The sequence below is a fragment of the Rana temporaria genome, chromosome 2 (assembly GCF_905171775.1).
Source record: "Rana temporaria chromosome 2, aRanTem1.1, whole genome shotgun sequence".
Lineage (NCBI taxonomy): Eukaryota > Metazoa > Chordata > Amphibia > Anura > Ranidae > Rana > Rana temporaria.
The window spans coordinates 395,557,647-395,576,262 of NC_053490.1; the positions used below are offsets into that span (position 1 = coordinate 395,557,647).

The 18,616-nt window shown below is 46.1% G+C and overlaps 1 protein-coding gene across 1 annotated transcript in view; it reads left to right on the forward strand.

Moving 5' to 3' along the window:
• Positions 1-18,616, forward strand: part of LOC120927412 (amine oxidase [flavin-containing]-like) — a 163,431-nt gene that overhangs the window by 73,908 nt on the left and 70,907 nt on the right. The window contains exon 3 of the mRNA XM_040338067.1: positions 735-872. Coding sequence (XP_040194001.1) covers positions 735-872 — 138 coding nt within the window. The remainder of the gene's footprint in view (positions 1-734; positions 873-18,616) is intronic.

Sequence of the window (18,616 nt, forward strand, 5' to 3'; positions counted from 1 at the left end):
TTGAACATGAGCGAACGTCTACAAAATCCACTTCACTAATATAAATGGGGACATTTGGCATATACAGAAATTATGGTAAAAGTGCTATATGATGTTAATGTTAAAATTAAATCAAGAAAACCGAGCCTGGTGCAATTCCGTATCACTTGGCATACAGTAATTGTGTCAACATCATAAGTTACTAGACATTTTGGGATAATATACACATTTACCACTTTTAGAATCTGTCATAGAAAATATATGGACTACAAAGCAATCAGCAGTCACTTTTTAAGAAAGTTGTTGAATGTTGTATTCTGCACAGAATTGTACTACACATGGGACAATCTGCAAATTAGACCTGACACTGATTTACTAAAGGCAACAGACTATTAATTTTGCAGGGTAATTATGCCAGGAGCTAAATGAATGAGGTGAAGCTCTGTGGACTGCCATCATCCAATCATGTTTTTTTTTTTCTTTCAAGTGTTTGGATATGCTTTACAAAGTGAAATTTCACCTCATTCACTAAGCTCTGGAGAATATTCTGTTGCACAGTGCAACTTCCCTTGCTTGTGACAAAGGACTGATAAGTGAAACCCAATGCCATACCAGGTTTTTGAAACCTAGTACAGTTAAATTTCCTAGTCCCATTAAAAACATTACATGTGTATCATTGGGATATAAGAGCGTGTTTTACATGTTGTACAGGAATATGTTTTATAAAGCTAAATACTTTCTATATTTGATATTAGAATAGCAAAACGAAGTATGTGGATCTTGGTGGTGCTTATGTTGGTCCAACTCAGAACAGAATCCTACGAATTGCCAAAGAATTTGGAGTGGAAACCTATAAAGTAAATGAAGTTCAGCGTCTCATTCATTATGTCAAGGTAAGATGTTAAAATGTAATAATCGTCGTCATGCACATATTCAGAACACACAGCAGAAGCAAGCTATCTGCCATTTATTTGGGCTGCCTTGTCTGATTCAGACAAAATTGTCCTGTAAGGCTTGGTTCACATATGAGCCGCATGTGGCTCATATCAAGGGTCAGGTGCATCCTGTGTCACCGTTTCAGGTCTATAGAGAGCTGGTCAAAATCTCCTCCAATTGCAAATTGTACGCGGTGATCCCGCAACCAATTCGAAATGGTGTGAACCCAGCCTTAAGTGTTAGGGCATTCAAATATAACCACCATACCTTCTTGTAAGCCCAACTCCCTAAAATTAATCCTTAACCTAAAACCTAATCTTTAAAACTTCCAACTACCAAGCAAATGCACACATTATTATTAACTATATATCATATTATAGTTTACGCAGCGCTTGACAAAGGGAGACAGTGCAGTACAATACAATTCAAGGCCAGATCTTATACTCTAAAAAGGAAGTCAAATGATGTAAAAGGTAATAACTGTGTGACGATGAGTTGTTATGGAAAGTAAAATTTCAGTTGTTAATGACTAACGCCACTTTTTTAAGAAAAAAACATTCCCCTCTGCGTGATCTATGTGCATTACAGGGATTTTAACAAACTTTGTTTCAGATTCCTACCTTTTGTTATTCTGAAGAAATAGCTGCTTGTTTGTCTGTGTCCATGTGCAGATTAAATCTGTATGGGAGTGGTTTTATTATTATCAATCGGCTGCTGCACCTGCAGGGCTCTAATGTGGAAAGCTGCAGGTTCTGCATATCTTTAGAAGTGATTTCCCATTAAGAGTATCTGACCAAAAATGAAATTTTTGTTGCAGGGGATGCTCAAAATCTGATTTGTATCTTAGTGCAGACTTTTGGGAAAATTAGTAAGCCAATCACACAAGCAGAAAATGGCATTTTCAGGGGGCGTTCTGTACACCATGTGTGTACATAATGCTTCCAGGTGGCCAAATTACATTGCACTTTACAGAAAATTACAGAGCTGCAGATTGAAAATGAAAGGTCATTTTTAATAACATTCAATTACAATATGACTTGTGTCCCAATCGTATACTTTATATTCTTTTTTTTTTATTTGCTAATTTTTTCCCCACAAAAGGGGAATAACCCTTTAAACTCCCTGGCGGTATGATTATTTCAGATTTTAGGTGCTGAAAGCGGTACCATTATTTTGCATGGAAATTTGGCGTTTTACATTGCAGGCCTGTAATTCTTAGGAATAACTCACTTAAATCTGTCCAAACAAGAGTCTAGTAGACATCTCAGGTATGATAAAGTTTGAAAAACAAAATCATAAATTATAATATAATAAATAACTATAACAAAAAATAATGTAATTATAATAAAAATTATTCAATAATGTAATCAAATCAAAAACACTGAAATTTGCTCAGTTGCAGAATTGTCGCTGTCATTACTTTTATTGTTTGATGACGAATTTCCCCACAAATCACTATCGCTCAATTCTGCGATTAGTGATTCTAATTTATTATGTGGTCTAAAAGCACTTTTGATGTAAAGGGACACTTTTTGGTTGCTATGGAAAATCTCCAGTTTCCAGGCAGAAAGAACAGATTTTATTATATAAAAGTGCATGTAGGACACTGGGCAGACCACTAGGTACAAAGGGTGTGTGTGTATTTATTTCATACAGTACTGTAATCTATAAGATTACAGTATACTGTATATATTGTGTGTATTTACTTTTTTGAATTTGGCGATCTCCCGCCCCCGTGCATCATAACGACGCAGGGAACGGAGCTCGGCAGCGCACGGGCACTGTAAATCGAGCAAGGAGGACACAGCTTGATCAAACAGCGGGGAAGGCATTGCAGGATCCAAGGACAAGGTAAGTAAACTCTGCCTTTGGACACTGCAAGGCGATCCCGAGTCTGGCTCGGGGTTACCGCTTTTGGTTCTGAAATTCCACCCCGAGCCAGACTCGGGAATACCGCTGAGGGGGTTAAGTAGAGGCAGGAAAGGTTTCCCTGAAGAGATAAATCTTCAGGGTCCTCCTAGGGGCAGACTGAGTAGCAGATAGCCTAGAAGATTGGGGTAGGGAGTTCCAGAGAATAAAAGAGGCTCTTCAAAAGTTTTGGAGGTGAAGAGCAGGAGGTCTTGGGAGGGCTATGGGAGGCTATGTTTTGAGACAATGATGCAGCTGGGAGAAGAGCTGGGTATTGCTTTGTATGTTAGTATTTTGTATTTTATTTGTTATTTGTTTGTGAATTGAAGCCAGTGGAGGGACTGGTAGAGTGGGTGGCACACACTGAGATGTTGGTATAGTTAAAGAGTCTGGCAACAGCATTCATAATGGACTGAATGGGGGATAGCTTGTGTAGGGGTAGGCAAACAAGGAGTGAGCTGAAGTAGTCATTACCAGATATCACAAATGAGTGGATTATTAGCTTTGTGGTGTCATTGGTTATATTGGAAATGTTATGGAGGTGAAGGTAGCAAGACTTGGAAAGTGATTGGATGTGGGCCTGAAAGCAGAGTACAGGATTACATCTAGTGCCCTGGCATGACTGGGAAGAAGGATAAATGTTTTATTGATCTCAATGAAAAAGTCAGAGGTGGAGAAACAAATAGCCAGATTCAGAGAGAGTTAGGCCGGCGTATCAGTAGATACGCAGACCTAACTCGGAATCTGCGGCGTCCTAAGTTTAAGTGTATGCTCAAACTGAGATACACTTAAACCTAGCTAAGATACGATGGCCTGCGCCGTCGTATCTTGGGGTGCAATTTTTCCTTTGGCCGCTAGGTGGCGCTTCCGTTGAGTTTGGCATAGAATATGTAAAATTCATGTCATCAGCAAGCATAGAGATGGTATTGGAAGCCACAGAAGGATATCAACTGACCAAGGGAGGAGGTGTGGATAGAGGTCGGAGGACACAGCCTTGGGAGACCCCTTCCAGAGAGAGTAATAAGAGAGGAAAAGGTAGAATTGTAGGTGACACTGAGGGAATGCTTAGATAGCTAGGGGAAAGAACTAGGAAAGAGCAAAGTCTTGAAGGTCAAGGGAGAGGAGTCTTTTGAAGAGAAGCATCCGGTCAAATGTCTGAAAGGCTGAAAGGTCTAATAGTATGTGCAATAAGTAGTGGCCATTGGTTTTAGCCGTAAGTAAATTGTTAGTGAAATACATTTTCTGTGGATTGTTGCGGACAATTGCTAGATTGTAAGGGTCAAGAATGTTGTAAAGTAGCAGCTCAGAGTATCGTAGAGTAGGTGTTCTAGAACTTGGAGGTAAACAAGAACAAGGAGATAAGTCTTAGGTTGTTCAGAGAGCTTTTTAATTGTGGGGGAGATCAGTGCATTTTTTTTAGAAGGTAAGGAAAGGTGCCTGTTGAGAGGGAGTGATTGAAGATGTAAGCAAGCGTAGAATAAAGCAAGAAGGTGACCAGAGTAGTTGTGTAGCAATGGCGTTTAGGGAGCAGCTCGTGAGGCGGGCATCAGATAAAAGTTGAGCAATCTCCTCTGTAGTGACAAGGTCAAAACAGGAGAATAGTGAATGTAGTGGTAAGTAAAAAAATATATACTCCTGCACTGCCCTAATCATGCTGATGCTCATAGATATGCACAGCCTATTGTATTAGAGTGTGAACCCCAAAGCTCAAACACACATGTGTGTGTCTTGGGGCCAGATTTACATAGAAGTGCGGCGGCGTAACGTATCGTATATACGTTACACCGCCGCAAGTTTTCATCGCAAGTGCCTGATTCACCAAGCACTTGCGTGAAAACTATCGCCAGCAGCCTCCGGCGCAAGCCCGCCTAATTCAAAGTGGCGTGTGCCATTTAAATTAGGCGCGCTCCCGCGCCGGACGTACTGCGCATGCTCTGTTTTGAAATTCCCGCCGTGCTTTGCGCGAAGTGACGTAATTTTTTTGGACGGCGACGTGCGTAGCGTACGTTCGTATTCCCGGACGTCTTGCGCAAAAAAAATAATTTGAAATTCGACCCAGGAAAGACGGCCATACTTTAACATGGCTCGACTAAAGTTAAGCCATGTTAAAGCAGCTGTAACTTTGCGACGGGAAAAAATTACTAGCGACGACGTAACGAACGCGAAAACCGTCGTGGATCGCCGTAAATCCTCATTTGCATACCCGACGCTGGAATACGACGCGAACTCCACCCAGCGGCCGCCGAGGTATTGCATCCTAAGATCCGACGGTGTAAGACAATTACACCTGTCGGATCTAAGGGCTATCTATGCGTAACTGATTCTATGAATCAGTCGCATAGATACTCTGAGAGATACGACGGTGTATCAGAGATACGCCGTCGTACCTCTTCTGTGAATCTGGCCCTATGTCCACATATATATGTCCCTGGCACATTGATCTTCCCGCTGACACAGTGAAAGAGAAGTGCTGCCACACAGAGTGGTAATGCTAATGTGCACTAGGGGATTAGGGTGTGCCCAGGCGCATATGGCATACCCTATGCGCACACCTATGCTGATACAATATATGAGCTGCGTGCAAACACTGCAGTGCTTTCCCACATTCAAGGTAAGTGTTTATGCAAAATCATGTCACGCGGCTCTCACACTAACCTACACTCAATGGCATCACTAAGGGGGGCCAGAGGGGCCCTGACCCCCCCAACATTGTGCTGTGCCCCACCATGTGCCCCCACAATCGAAAAACACCCTTTGTTTTTTAATGTAATCGGGTGTCTCACATCTTCCTTTGGTCGCTGCGAGTTGACACAGGCTCTCCTGAGAGGAAAAGCATCTTGTCAGCTCCTGCAGGGGATTTCTCCCCCTCCCTCTGCTCGCTGACACTCTGCAATATGCAAAAGCCGCTCGCAAAACCATGGCTGCTTGTTTTGCTCCCTCCCCCTGCATCCTCATTGGCAGGGAGGAGAGCGACTTCAGGAAGGACGGACTCTACAGCAGGGGGGGTGGGCAAACCTCCCATTACTGTAGCTCAGTGACAGTGAAAAAGCAGACTGACTTCTCCTTAGGCATTTGCATTTCGTTTCGTTCCGAATCAAAATTCGGACAAATTTTTCATTATTCGGATGCATACGAATTCCCGAATTGTAATATTAACGAATTTACCGAATCCGAACGAACGTTTTCGAATCGAAAACCCGCGGACGAAATTTGATCGAACATCGAAAACAACTTCTATTCGAATCGAATTTGAAAACAAATTCTATTTGAATCGAATTCGAAAACAATTCGATTCGAAAACAAATTCGAATGAAAATTGAAAGCAAATTTGAATCAAAATCTAAAAAATATAAATCGATTTCTAAAAAAGAATACAATAAAATAGAATATAAAATAATAAAACAATAGAATGAAAATCAAAGAATAGTAAAGAACAGAATGGAATTTAATAGAATGTAATCAAATACAATAGAATATGACCTGGCTTCTTCTATCTATCTTCTATTTATCTATCTTCCATTTTCGGAAATTCGAAATTCATATAGAATGAACTCAAATTTGAATAGAAAAATATTAGTAGAGTAGAAAAATACAATTATATATATATATATATATATATATATATATATATATATATATATATATATATATATATATATATATATATATATATAATTTTATTTTTTATTATTCTACTCTACTAATATTTTTCTATTCTAATTTGAGTTCATTCTATATGAATTTCGAATATCAGAAAATGGAAGATAGATAGATAGAAGAAGCCAGGTCATATTCTATTGTTTTTGATTACATTCTATTAAATTCCATTCTGTTCTTTACTATTCTTTGGTTTTCATTTTATTCTATTTTATTGCATCCTTTTTTAGAAATCGATTTATATTTTTTAGATTTTGATTCAAATTTGCTTTCAATTTTCATTCGAATTTGTTTTCGAATCGAATTGTTTTCTAATTCGATTCAAATAGAATTTTTTTTTTTTCGAATCCGATTGAAATATTATCGAATCCGGTCGAAATATTTTCGAATTCGACCGGATTTTTCGAAATTCAGTCGAAAACGAACGAATTCCGAAAACTAATTTAACACATGTAATGAATCTAACTTAACGGAATTAATTAAATAACGAATTAAAACGAAACTAAACAAATTTTTCCCTTTTGCACATGCCTACTTCTCCTGTCCGTACGACAGGAAAAATTAGCCTGAGATTGGTGGCTGCAGCTCTGTAAGAGTGTTTATGACACTCTTGCACACAGCCCAGCGAACGCATCCTGCTCTTCTCCTGCCACCTCTGCTCCTCCTGTGTCTTCCCACCCCGCCCACACTATCTCCGGCGTGCAGATGTAGCAACAGAGAGGGGATGTGTGGGTGGATGCCTGAGCTCCCAGCCTGGACTTGTGGGTGAGTGTTCACACTGCAGTACACTGTAATCTAAGAACTGTCATTATCTCCGTTCTCTCCCCCATCTATCTCCCTCCCTCCACCCTCCCGTTTTTTCAAGACATTCACAAACTTAGACAGTACGGATTTCTTTCCTCCAGCCACAGATTGCAGGAAAGACATTTGCATAATTCCCCCCATCAGCACAGTCAGTGCTGACAGGGGAATCCCTTTCACTAAACAATTGTATACTGATGACAAACGGTGACTATTACTAGCAACCACTAGCGATAATCATAAGAGAATCCAGCAGGCTGGTTGTACCCAATTTGATCAATCAACTTGGTACATTCAGTCTGCTCATTAATGGTTTAAGGGCTGTTCACACTGGTGCACTGTGCGAGATTGCATGTGATTTGCACCACACTGCAGGAAGCAGGAGGGTGCTGGTGACGTCATCTGCTCGCGGCCGCAGAGCGGAGACACACGCTGATGTTACATGCTGTTTGTAACAGCTCGAATCTGTGAGTGTTACTCGTTTTTTATAATAAATTACCATTTGATATTACACCATGGAGGCTTCCTTTGTTCTCCGTTTGAGTGCCTAAGCTGGGACCCTGTGAGCCTTTTATCGTGGGATCGGATCTGCTGGGTGGTGCTCGGACACGCATATAGCAGCATTCCTATAGGCTTTACATAAGCCTTTTAAAGGTAAGGGGCTAGTGATTACACTCATCTCCACACTGAGGAAAGCCTGGCGTTTGTGGTTTCAATCACGTGTGCATGTTTATATTCTTGCACTGAAGCATTGTCTATGGACTTTTTGGAGCACTCATGCACTTATTATATCTGATGATCATATTTTATTCTTCCTGTTATTTAAGACATTGGATCCTTTTATTCTGCACGTTTGTGCACTGGACACACTGTTTATTTATATATAATATTTTTTCATGACACTTTTTTGTGTTTTATCCCTTGGTGTAATTTATTGGGATATTATTTTTTTTCACTGCATCATTATTGATTGGGTATTGCTCACCAATGCATGTTTTTGGACTTTTCAATTTTTAAGGATTTTTGCTTACACTATTTTTATTGGACTGTATTCACTTTATATTCTATTTATTTGGCACTATGCACTTTTAGTGGATTCAGCATATTAAGGAATTTTGCTTATTTCACATAGTATTATATATTGATTTGAGTCTTATTGATTTATATTCTGATTTTTATTGTATTATTATTACTTTTTCTGATTGCTTATATTGGCACTTATTGGTTACCTGATTAGGTAATTTATTATTATTTCACTCTCATCACCCTCCACATTAACTCATTGATGTGGGGCGGTTACCCTTGATTTATATCTGGAGTGGAACACTTTTTGACACACAGCAAATGTCGGATTTACTCACTTGAAATTGGGATTTATTTCTTGGAAGATCATTATTTATATATTGTTATTAGCATTATTTAATATATTTATTCGCAAGCGCCATTACACCCCCCTTAATTTTTTTTGTGCGAATAGCATGCAATGTCTGTACAATGAGATTTCAGCCATACAGATAGTATGGCTCAAATCACATCGCATTCGGACTAACCTCACACAGGACCCTTTTTTTGGTCCGCACCAGAATCGGATCGCATGGGTGTTCACACCTATGCAATCCGATTCAAGTCCGAACTGACAGTTTGCAGTGCGATATGAGAGCTGAAATGGGGGTGTCATTAATGTATTGACACTCCCCAGCAGTTTGCATATGGCAGCGTGAACTGCCGTGCGAGTCGGGTGCGATGCGGGAATCCGCAGTGTATTCACAGGGTTCCCGCATCACACTAGTGTGAACCCAACTTTAATCTCAGCCAATTCCTAATGAACCGGCTGAGATTTAAACTATCTATGGCTAATCTTAGCTCTTAGACAGCCCATACATTGACCAATTTTTTCATTCAACTGTTAGGCTGCTTTCACACTGAGGTGCTTTGCAGGTGCTATTGTGCTAAAAATAGCGCCTGCAATTCTCCCGGAAAGAACCGCTCCTTTCTATCCAGTGTGAAAGTCTTAGGGCTTTCACACTGGAGCGTTGTGCTGGCGGGACGCTAACAAAGTCCTGCCAGACGCATCTTTCAGGCGCAGTAGGAGTGGTAAAAATACCGCTCCTATAGCGCCCCTGCCGATTGAAAACAATAGGGTAGCGCCTCCAACCCGCCTGCAAAATGCCGCAAAAGAGGCGTTTTTGCGCGCGGTGATGGCCGATATCGGGGGTTAAAATCGCAACGCCAGTGGCCAAAAATCGTGGCACACAAAACGGTAAAACGCCGCTAAAAATAGCGCCGCTTTACCACCAGTACACCCAACGCTTCCGTGTGAAAGTAGCCTTAGGTTGAATGAAAGAAAAAAAAGTTCCAATTCACCCATCGACACATTCCAGGTGGATGGGGGCATCCTCCCAGTATGGACCTGCAGCAGAATTATAAGGGTTGCTGTCCTGTCCCGGCTATTGACAGCTCGGGTGTGTTTGAAATCCCACATGCCTGTTCGGCCATGAAGCCCACACTGCATACCGTTAATAACAGGCAGGGAGGCATTTACAGGTTCACAGCTGCACAGATCAGGAAATGTCTCACTGCCTGTGATTAGCCGTGTGCAGTGTCGGCTTCCAGGCTGGATCAGGCATGTGGGATTTCAAACACACCCAAGGCCATCTCTAATGGTTGTAGACAGTTGAGCTCCCTGCAGGTTGCTTAGCAGCAGTGGAGTCTTCTCTGATATGCTGATCGGGGTGCAATCCAGGTGATGCTCCTAGTTAACCACTTAAGCCCCGGACTATTATGCAGGTTAAGAACCTTGCCCTTTTCTCTTTCGTTCATAGACGGACACAGCCTTCATTGACCTTAGGGTTATGCTTCTTCCTACCAGGAGATTTAGGCAGAATTCTACAGCACTTAAGGTGTTAAAAACTTTCCTTAATGCCGCTCCTCCCAGGGGGCGTGGCTCCCCCAGGCATAACCCACACCCTGCTTTAGCAGCCTCAGTTTGTTTTCTGCCTAACGACAGGAGGTCAAGGCTATCTCTGGAGTTCCTGGACTCTGGAGTTTTTTTCTGGCGATTTTTCTCGCTTTTTTTATTATTTTGTTCCTGCATTTTTGAATCCTGCGATTCTTCTATCAACAGCTGACTGGGTGACAGGCTGGGTCCTCGACTCTTGTAGTCCCCCCATGTTCGGCCTTCGAGCGTGTGCCGGCCCTCAGCTCAGCTTTGGGACGTCCACGACAGGCCCCATTGCTCCAGGGGCGGCCGGGGAACTTTGGTTCTAGGGCACACATATGACCGGTCTCTATGGCTTTGTCACAGTGTGTCTGGCCGACAGCCATGCCGTTTACGGACGTTGGTTCTGTCTGGGATACCTCCAGCCGGGTAGTCGCAGGACAGGTAAGTAGTGGTCCCTTACTCAGGTAAGTGGTCTGGCTGGTGGTTTCCCTGGGGAGGTCGACTGAGGGTCCGCCCTGCTTTCCTCTCTCCCCTTCCTCTCCCTCCTTCCCCTGACTGGGTAGTGGCTGTGAAGGGGGGCCTCCTGGGTTTTCTTTGTTACCACCGGGGCCCGTGTGTTGTTAGGGGGACTGTGTTGTTACTCTGGGGGGTGCTGCTGTGTGCTGCTGTGTTCTATGAGGTAATTTTTACCTCAGACAGCGGCCGTCTTGGAAATCTCCTTGGTAACGCTGTGATTCTTTTCTGAGGTAACAGACAAAGCAGTCAGTGCTGCTGTGTTCTATGAGGTAATTTTTACCTCAGACAGCGGCCGTCTTGGAAATCTCCTTGGTAACGCTGTGATTCTTTTCTGAGGTAACAGACAAAGCAGTCAGTGCTGCTGTGTTCTATGAGGTAATTTTTACCTCAGACAGCGGCCGTCTTGGAAATCTCCTTGGTAACGCTGTGATTCTTTTCTGAGGTAACAGACAAAGCAGTCAGTGCTGCTGTGTTCTATGAGGTAATTTTTACCTCAGATGGTGGCCATCTTGGAAATCTCCTTGGTAACGATGTGATTCTTCCCTGAGATGACTCGGCACAGCCTCTGGTCAGTTTTAGTGCTGTTACAGTTTTAGTGCTGTGAATCTTCCATGAGGTGAATACACATCACAGTCAGCACATCAGAGCACACCTGAGGTTTTTCAGCTCCCTCTGCAGCTGGGTGGGGTGGTGAATACCGGGGGCCCCCATGCTCTGCAATAGCAGCAAGGAGGTGACCAGTGTTTTTTTTTTTTTTTTTTTGTCCTGCCTTGCAGGGTGGGTGACTCAGCGCTGACACTATGGAACTCAAGCTATGCCTGAGTTAACCCTTAACGCCCCTCCCCCTGCCACATCTGTTATGTTGGCTGTCCTGGGTTTCTTGCCAGGTTTGAAGCAGCTAGTGCCCGGATGGGGGGTAAAAAAGCGCCCCCTCCCTGAAGCCTGCTTCTGGGGATGACACAGAATCGCTGTTTTTTTCTGGTTCTGTTATGTCAGAGGCTGCGGGTTTTAACCCTTATGGATAGTGAGGATGACTCTGCTGCAGTCAGTTGCTGGCAAGAATTTGTTGGAGCTCTTGTTTCTGCGGTGCGTGAGGCTCTAAAAATTGAGGATGTGGCGGAGACACCTCCGTGTCAGTACCAGCAGACTACCACGCATCGCTGAAGTGTTTCCTTGTGTTCCTTATTTGGACTATATGTTATACAAGGAATGGGATGCACCGCAAAAAGTTTGTCAAAAAACTTTGCAACCCGTTACCCCCTTGAGGGGGGCTTTAAAAAAAAAAAAAAAAAAAAGTAGGTCTCTCCTCCGCCAGTGGACCCCCCTGTGTCCAGACTGCGCAAGGCCACCACATTGCCTGTGGAAGGGGCTCCTGCATTTCAGGATCCCGCTGATAGGAGAGTGGAGGCCGTGGCCCGCTCCCTATTCACGGTGGTGGGTTCGGCGGTGAGGCCGGCTCTGGCCGGGGCCCTGGCAGGCCCCGACTAAAAGGGCGAAGCTCCTGCTGCAGGAGCTGGAAGAAGGACCTCTAAGGTGGCCTTGGTGATGGCCGTTAAGGGTGAACGGTCCTTTTGGGTCTTCCCTGACTGGCATCATTGAGGATGCCACAGGTGGTAAGCGCATGCTGTTCCCACGGTTTGGGAAGGGCTAGGGACCTCGCCCTGTGCAAGGACCCTCCTTGCCTACCTCCGAGCGTTTTTTCGCTCGCCCTGTGCGGTGGGGGTAGGTCTACATGGTGCTTGAATCCCCGCTGCGGGGTAGCAACGCACCGGATACCGCATGCCTAACAAGTCTGCGGACATACCTGCTTCCGCCTGAAGGTCTGCTCCCGCCCGTGTCTCGGGTGGGAGACTGGCTTCGCATGGCGAAGTGTTTTCCTTGGGGTACAAGATTGAGTTTCTCTCTTGTCTGCCAAACAGGTTTTTTCCCTCCGGCTTCTGGCCTCCTCCGGTTCGCCGGTTGACTCCGTTAGGGGCTGTCCAGGATCTTCTGGTCAGGGGAGTGATTGTGCCAGTTCCCTCGTTGGAACGGTCTCGGGGTTTTACTCCATTCTGTTTGTGTCCCCATGGAGGATGGGGCCCGGTCGATCCTGGGCCTCAAGTCCCTCGTTTTGTTTTGTCAGGTTTTTCTGGCATCCTTGGATGTCATGAACGTGTACCTGCATATCCTCAAACCACCAGAGATTCTGTGCTTTGCGGTCGGGGGGGACCATTTTCAATGGTGTCCTTCCCATTCGGCGGGTTTTCGCCAAGGTGCTCGTACCGATACTGGCCCGGCTGTGACAGCGGGGGTTTGTTATCATGGGATGTCTGGACGACATTCTCCTACGAGCTTCTTCGAGCTCTGCATTGGTGGAGCCGTGTCTATCAAGTGTTCGGCTGGTTTCTGGATTGTCCTGAAATCAGGGTTGATTCCGTCTCAGGGATACCTGAGACTGGTCCTGGATTCCTCCGGGGCGGTAGTGTTTTTCTCCTAGAGGAAAAACTTCAGACTCTGCTATCTGCTGTGCAGCAGTTGCCGACCCAGAAGCGGTCATCTCTGCGATTCTGCAGGAAGGTTCTGGGTCAGTTGGTAGCCTCTTTCGAGGCGGTTCCGTATGCCCAATTCCACGCCAGGGTACTACGGAGGGAACTGCTGTCACGATGGGACTAGCTTCCGTCATCTCTGGATTACCAGATTCAGTTGAGTCATCTGATCATGTCTCCCCTGGTATGGTGGCTGGCGTTTCCGGTGCTTCGGGCCGGAAAGTCATTTTTCTGCAGGCCACTGGACAGTGGTCACGACGGATGCCAGCCTCTCCGGTTGGGGAGGGGCGCTTGGGGCACCCAGTCAGCCCAGGGGCACTGGACTCAGGTGGAGTCCTGCCTACTGATCAACGTTCTGGAGCTCCGAGCAATCAAGCTTTGCCTTACCAGGTGGTCCCTGGATCTACAGGGCCGACCGGTCAGGATCCTGTCCGATAACACCACGTCCGTGGCGTAGGTTGATCATCAGGGAGGCACACGGAGTTCTGTTGCAGCGACGGGGGTCGCGCGCATCCTTTCGGTGGGCCGAAGGGTCCGTTCCGGCTCTATCGGCCGGGTACATTCCGGGAATACGGAATTGGCTAGCCGACTACCTAAGTCGCACTGCACTGGGCCAAGGAGAGTGGTCTCTCCACCCGCAGGTGTTTCGGGGTCTGTGCCGAAAGTGGGGCACTCCGGACGTGGACCTTCTAGCGTCCCGTCTCTATCGGTAGGTGCCACGGTTCGTGGCCAGGTTTAAGGACCCGTGGGCGGACGCGTCAGGCGCGTTGGTGGCTCCTTGGGGTCGCTGTCGCCTACTTTACACCTTCCCTCCTCGGAAGCTTCTTCCTCGCCTGCTGCGCAGAGTAGAAGCTGTAGGGATTCTATCGGTCCTGATTGCCCCAGATTGGCCGCGTCGCTTCTGGTACGCGGACCAAGTGCGTCTGCTGGCAGACGCCCCCTAGCGTCTTCCCCTGGGAATTGATTTTCTGTTACAGGGTCCAATCTTCCACCCTGTTTCACAGCCACCGGCCTTAGCGGCGTGGCTGTTGAGAGCCAGGGGCTTAAGGACCGAGGCCTATTGGGCTCGGTGGTCTCTACCGTGCTGCCTGCACGGAGGTCTACCTCACGTAGGTTTTTTCCTCATACATGGAAGGCCTACTTCTCTGTGTGTGGGGAGATGAACTGGCACTCTCGTACATGCGTTGTGTACAGGATTCTGCTGTCTTTGCAGCAGGGAGTGGTTCAGGCTCTCGCCTTACGTACGGTTAGGAGCCAGATTTCTGCTCTGGCTGTTTTTTACTTGCAGTGACCCTTGGCATCGCACTCCTGGGTGCGTGTGTTGGGTCAGGGGGTCTGGCAGGTGGCCCCTCCGGTGCGCCCTCCATTACCCCCATGGGACTTGAATTTAGTCCTTTCAGTGCTTCGGGATGCTCCCTTTGAGGACATTCGGGAGGTTTTTTGTTTTATTGTCACAAAAGGTGATTTTATTTCGGGTAGCAATTACCTCGATCAGACGGGTGTCTGTCTGTTCTGGCGGCCTTGTCTTGCAAGGCTCCCTGCTTGGTCATCCGTAAGGATGAGGTGGTGCTGCGGCCGCAGCCGTTTTTCTCCCTAAGGTCGTTTCGGCTTTTCACTTGGATGTGGACATTGTTCTTCCATCCTTGTGTCCTCAGCCGAAGAACCCGAAGGAGGCCACTTTACATTCTTTGGATGTGGTTCGGGCCCTTCGAGTTTACTTGTCGGCGACAGCTCCGTTCCGGATGTCGGACTCGCTGTTCGTGTCTGTGTCCGGTCCCAGTAAGGGCCTGGCAGTTTCGTCGGCCACCATTTCCAGGTGGATCCGACGGATTGTGCTTCAGGCCTATGCCCTGAAGGGCGGGCGCCCCCCTTTCGGGTCATGGCGCATTCTACCAGGGCGATCGGGGCCTCTTGGGCTTTCCGACACCAAGCCTCTGTGTTACTGGTGTGTAAGGCTGCGACCTGGTCGTCGGTCCACGCTTTTTCAAAGTTTTATATGGTGGATGTGAGTGCATTTTCGGATGCCTCCATTGGCCGCAGGGTGTTACAGGCGGCAGTTTAAGGTTGGAGTTCCTCCGTTGAGTAACTCCGGTTTTTGTTTGGGGTGTAACCTGTTTTTGCTGTGTTATTTTTCCCACCCCTCGAATTTTTTTGACACTGCTTGGGGACGTCCCTAAGGTCAATGAAGGCTGTGTCCGTCTATGAACGAAAGAGAAAAAAGGATTTTTGTACTCACCGTAAAATCCATTTCTCTGAGTTCATAGACGGACACAGCACCCACCCCTCCTTTGTTTGTACTGCTTGTTACGAACTGAGGCTGCTAAAGCAGGGTGTGGGTTATGCCTGGGGGAGCCACGCCCCCTGGGAGGAGCGGCATTAAGGAAAGTTTTTAACACCTTAAGTGCTGTAGAATTCTGCCTAAATCTCCTGGTAGGAAGAAGCATAACCCTAAGGTCAATGAAGGCTGTGTCCGTCTATGAACTCAGAGAAATGGATTTTACGGTGAGTACAAAAATCCTTTTTTTTGCGATTCCACACTGCGTCGCTTTAACTGACAATTGCGCGGTCATGCGACGTGATTCCCAAACAAAATTGGCGTCCTTTTTTCCCACAAATAGAGATTTCTTTTGGTGGCATTTGATCACCTCTGCGGTTTTTTTTTTTGTGCTATAAACAAAAGTAGATCGACAATTTTTAAAAAAATTCTATATTTTTAACTTTTTGCTATAATAAATATCCCCAAAAAAATATATAAAACTATTTTTTTTCCCCTCAGTTTAAGCCGATATCTATTCTTCTTATTTTTGGTAAAAAAAATCGCAAAAAAACATTTGATTGGTTTGCGCAAACGTTATAGCATTCACAAAATAGGGCATCGGACACTTTTGACGCATTTTTGGGACCATTGTAATTTTTACAGCGAAAAGTGCTATAAAAATGCACTTATTACTGTGAAAATTACAATGGCAGTGAAGGGGTTAACCACTAGGTGGCGCTAAGGGGTTACGTGTTCCCCAAGGAAGTGATTCTTACTGTAGGGGGGCGTGGCTGTAGGCTTGACATCACTGATTGTCGTTCCCTATATCGGGGAACAGACAATCAGTGTCACTGCCACAGAGAAAAACAGGGAAGGTGTGTTTACAGTCACCTCTCCCCATTCTCCAGCTCCTGTGACCTGATCGCGGGACACCGGCGGCGTTCGGGTCCGCAGGTCCCACGGGCGCGGTCACGGAGCTTCGGCGCACGCAACCCACGGCTGGACTCTTAAATGCGACGTACAGGTACGTGCCTGTGCCCAGCCGTGCCATTCTGCCGACGTATATCGGCGTTAGGCGGTCCTTAAGTGGTTAAATCCTAGTGTTAAATATGATAGTGATTTTATTGATCAAAGCCAACACCCTACAGGCATGGAGCCCACATGGCAGCTGAACATGTGGTTGCATATATATATGTATATATATATATATATGTGTGTGTGTGTGTGTGTGTGTGTGTGTATATATATGTATATATATATATATATATATATTAATATATATATATATATAATTTTGTACTGTTGATTCTAATAAATACTGGCCCAGATTCAGGTACGACTTGCGCGGGAGCAAGTGTGATTTGCGCCGCGCAAGTACGGATTTGCTCCCAGGCAAATTTGCGGGTGACCCAGAAAGCAAGCTAAGCCTGAAATGTGCCATTTTTGCACGGAGGCAGTTTCTCTGCCCCGGCGCAATTAAGGGGCAATTTTGCTCAGAGAGCAACTTGCGCTCTCATGGTTTTCCCTCAGCAAATATGCAAATGAGGAACTGCCACTGATTCATAAACTTGCGCGTGTGAGGAGCATTTTGCTCCCAAAGCGCGCAAGCTGTTTGGCCGGGGCAAATTTGCACTTTATAAAAGCAGGGGCAAGTTAGCAACAGATGGCCACAGGTCAGCTGGAGAGCAACTACAGCAGCACCAAGACAGACGAGCTGAACAAGCAGAGCACCCACACTTTCTGGATCTCACATCTGTGTGCCAACATGCCAGGGGCAGCTACAAAATAAAAAAAAGCTCATAATCTGAGCATCAATAAAAAAAAAAAAAAAAAATGAGCATAACCAAAAAACAAGCTCATAATCTGAGCCACCAAAAAAAAAAAAATGGTCATAAATATTTTTTTTCTTTTGGACATTCTTGGCCCAAGGGTGCCCCGGCTCTGGCTCCTCAGACGCCGTGGTGGAGCATGGGGTGGGGGCATCAACCCCTACTTCATCTCTCCTGGCAGGTGGTGGCGTTGGCCAGGCGGTTGAGGACGGTGTTGGTCTGTCCCAACATCCTCATCTGCCATGTGGTGGTTATCCTCAACTGCCGTCGGGTAAGTCTCCCCTCCTCCCGCACAGCAGCAGTGTTGGCCTCCACCGCACCTGCCAACCTGCTCACCTCCGAAGTTAATAATGCAGTGGCATCCTGCTGTTCAACCAGACAGGTCACAATGGCTGCGCAGTTGCCACTAACATCCTCCAGGGTCTCATTCTGTCGGTCCCCCCGGTCAGCATGGTGGGTGAGGGCCTGCTGGACAGAGGAGGAGGAGGATGCCAGGCTGTCCGCCACCCGCCTCAGGTCTCCCACCATCTCCCCTATATGGTGGGTCTGCCGGGCCTGCTCCTCCTGCAGACCCTCACGGAGGCTGCAGGGTACACCCCTAGTTTTAGAAAGAGCCTTCCTTGGAGGAGAGGCTGGGGCACGAACTGAGGGAGCAGAAGGGGAGGGGGTCACACAGGAGGGAGTGACACTGGAGGGGGGGACACTGGAGGGAGGGACACTGGAGGGAGGGACACTGGAGGGGGATGATGTTATGGTCGGGGGGGTGGTGGGTCGGTCAGGGATGGTGGGATCCATCCTCCTGGAGGGACACTGCTTCCTCCAGATTGAGGATAACGGCCTCCTCCACCACTTCCTCCTCCCTAGATGGACTCTGGCCGATATCCTCCTCCACCAACATGCCCAGGATCTGCAGAGGGCCTGACTGCACCCCATGATGTTCTGGGGATGGCGTGGGTCGCCCTACAGCCGACGACAGCCCAGCCTCATCATCAACATCTGTGGATGACACAAAACAAAAATGTTGCTGGAGCAACACACTTATCATATGTTCCCTTCTACCCCCTCCCATGATACACAGCAGATATGAGAAACAAAAACTTGTTACATGTTCCCTTCTACCCCCTCATATGTTCACTTCTACCCCCTCCCATGATACACATCAGATATGAGAAACAAAAACTTGTTACATGTTCCCTTCTACCCCCTCATATGTTCACTTCTACCCCCTCCCATGATACACAGCAGATATGAGAAACAAAAACTTGTT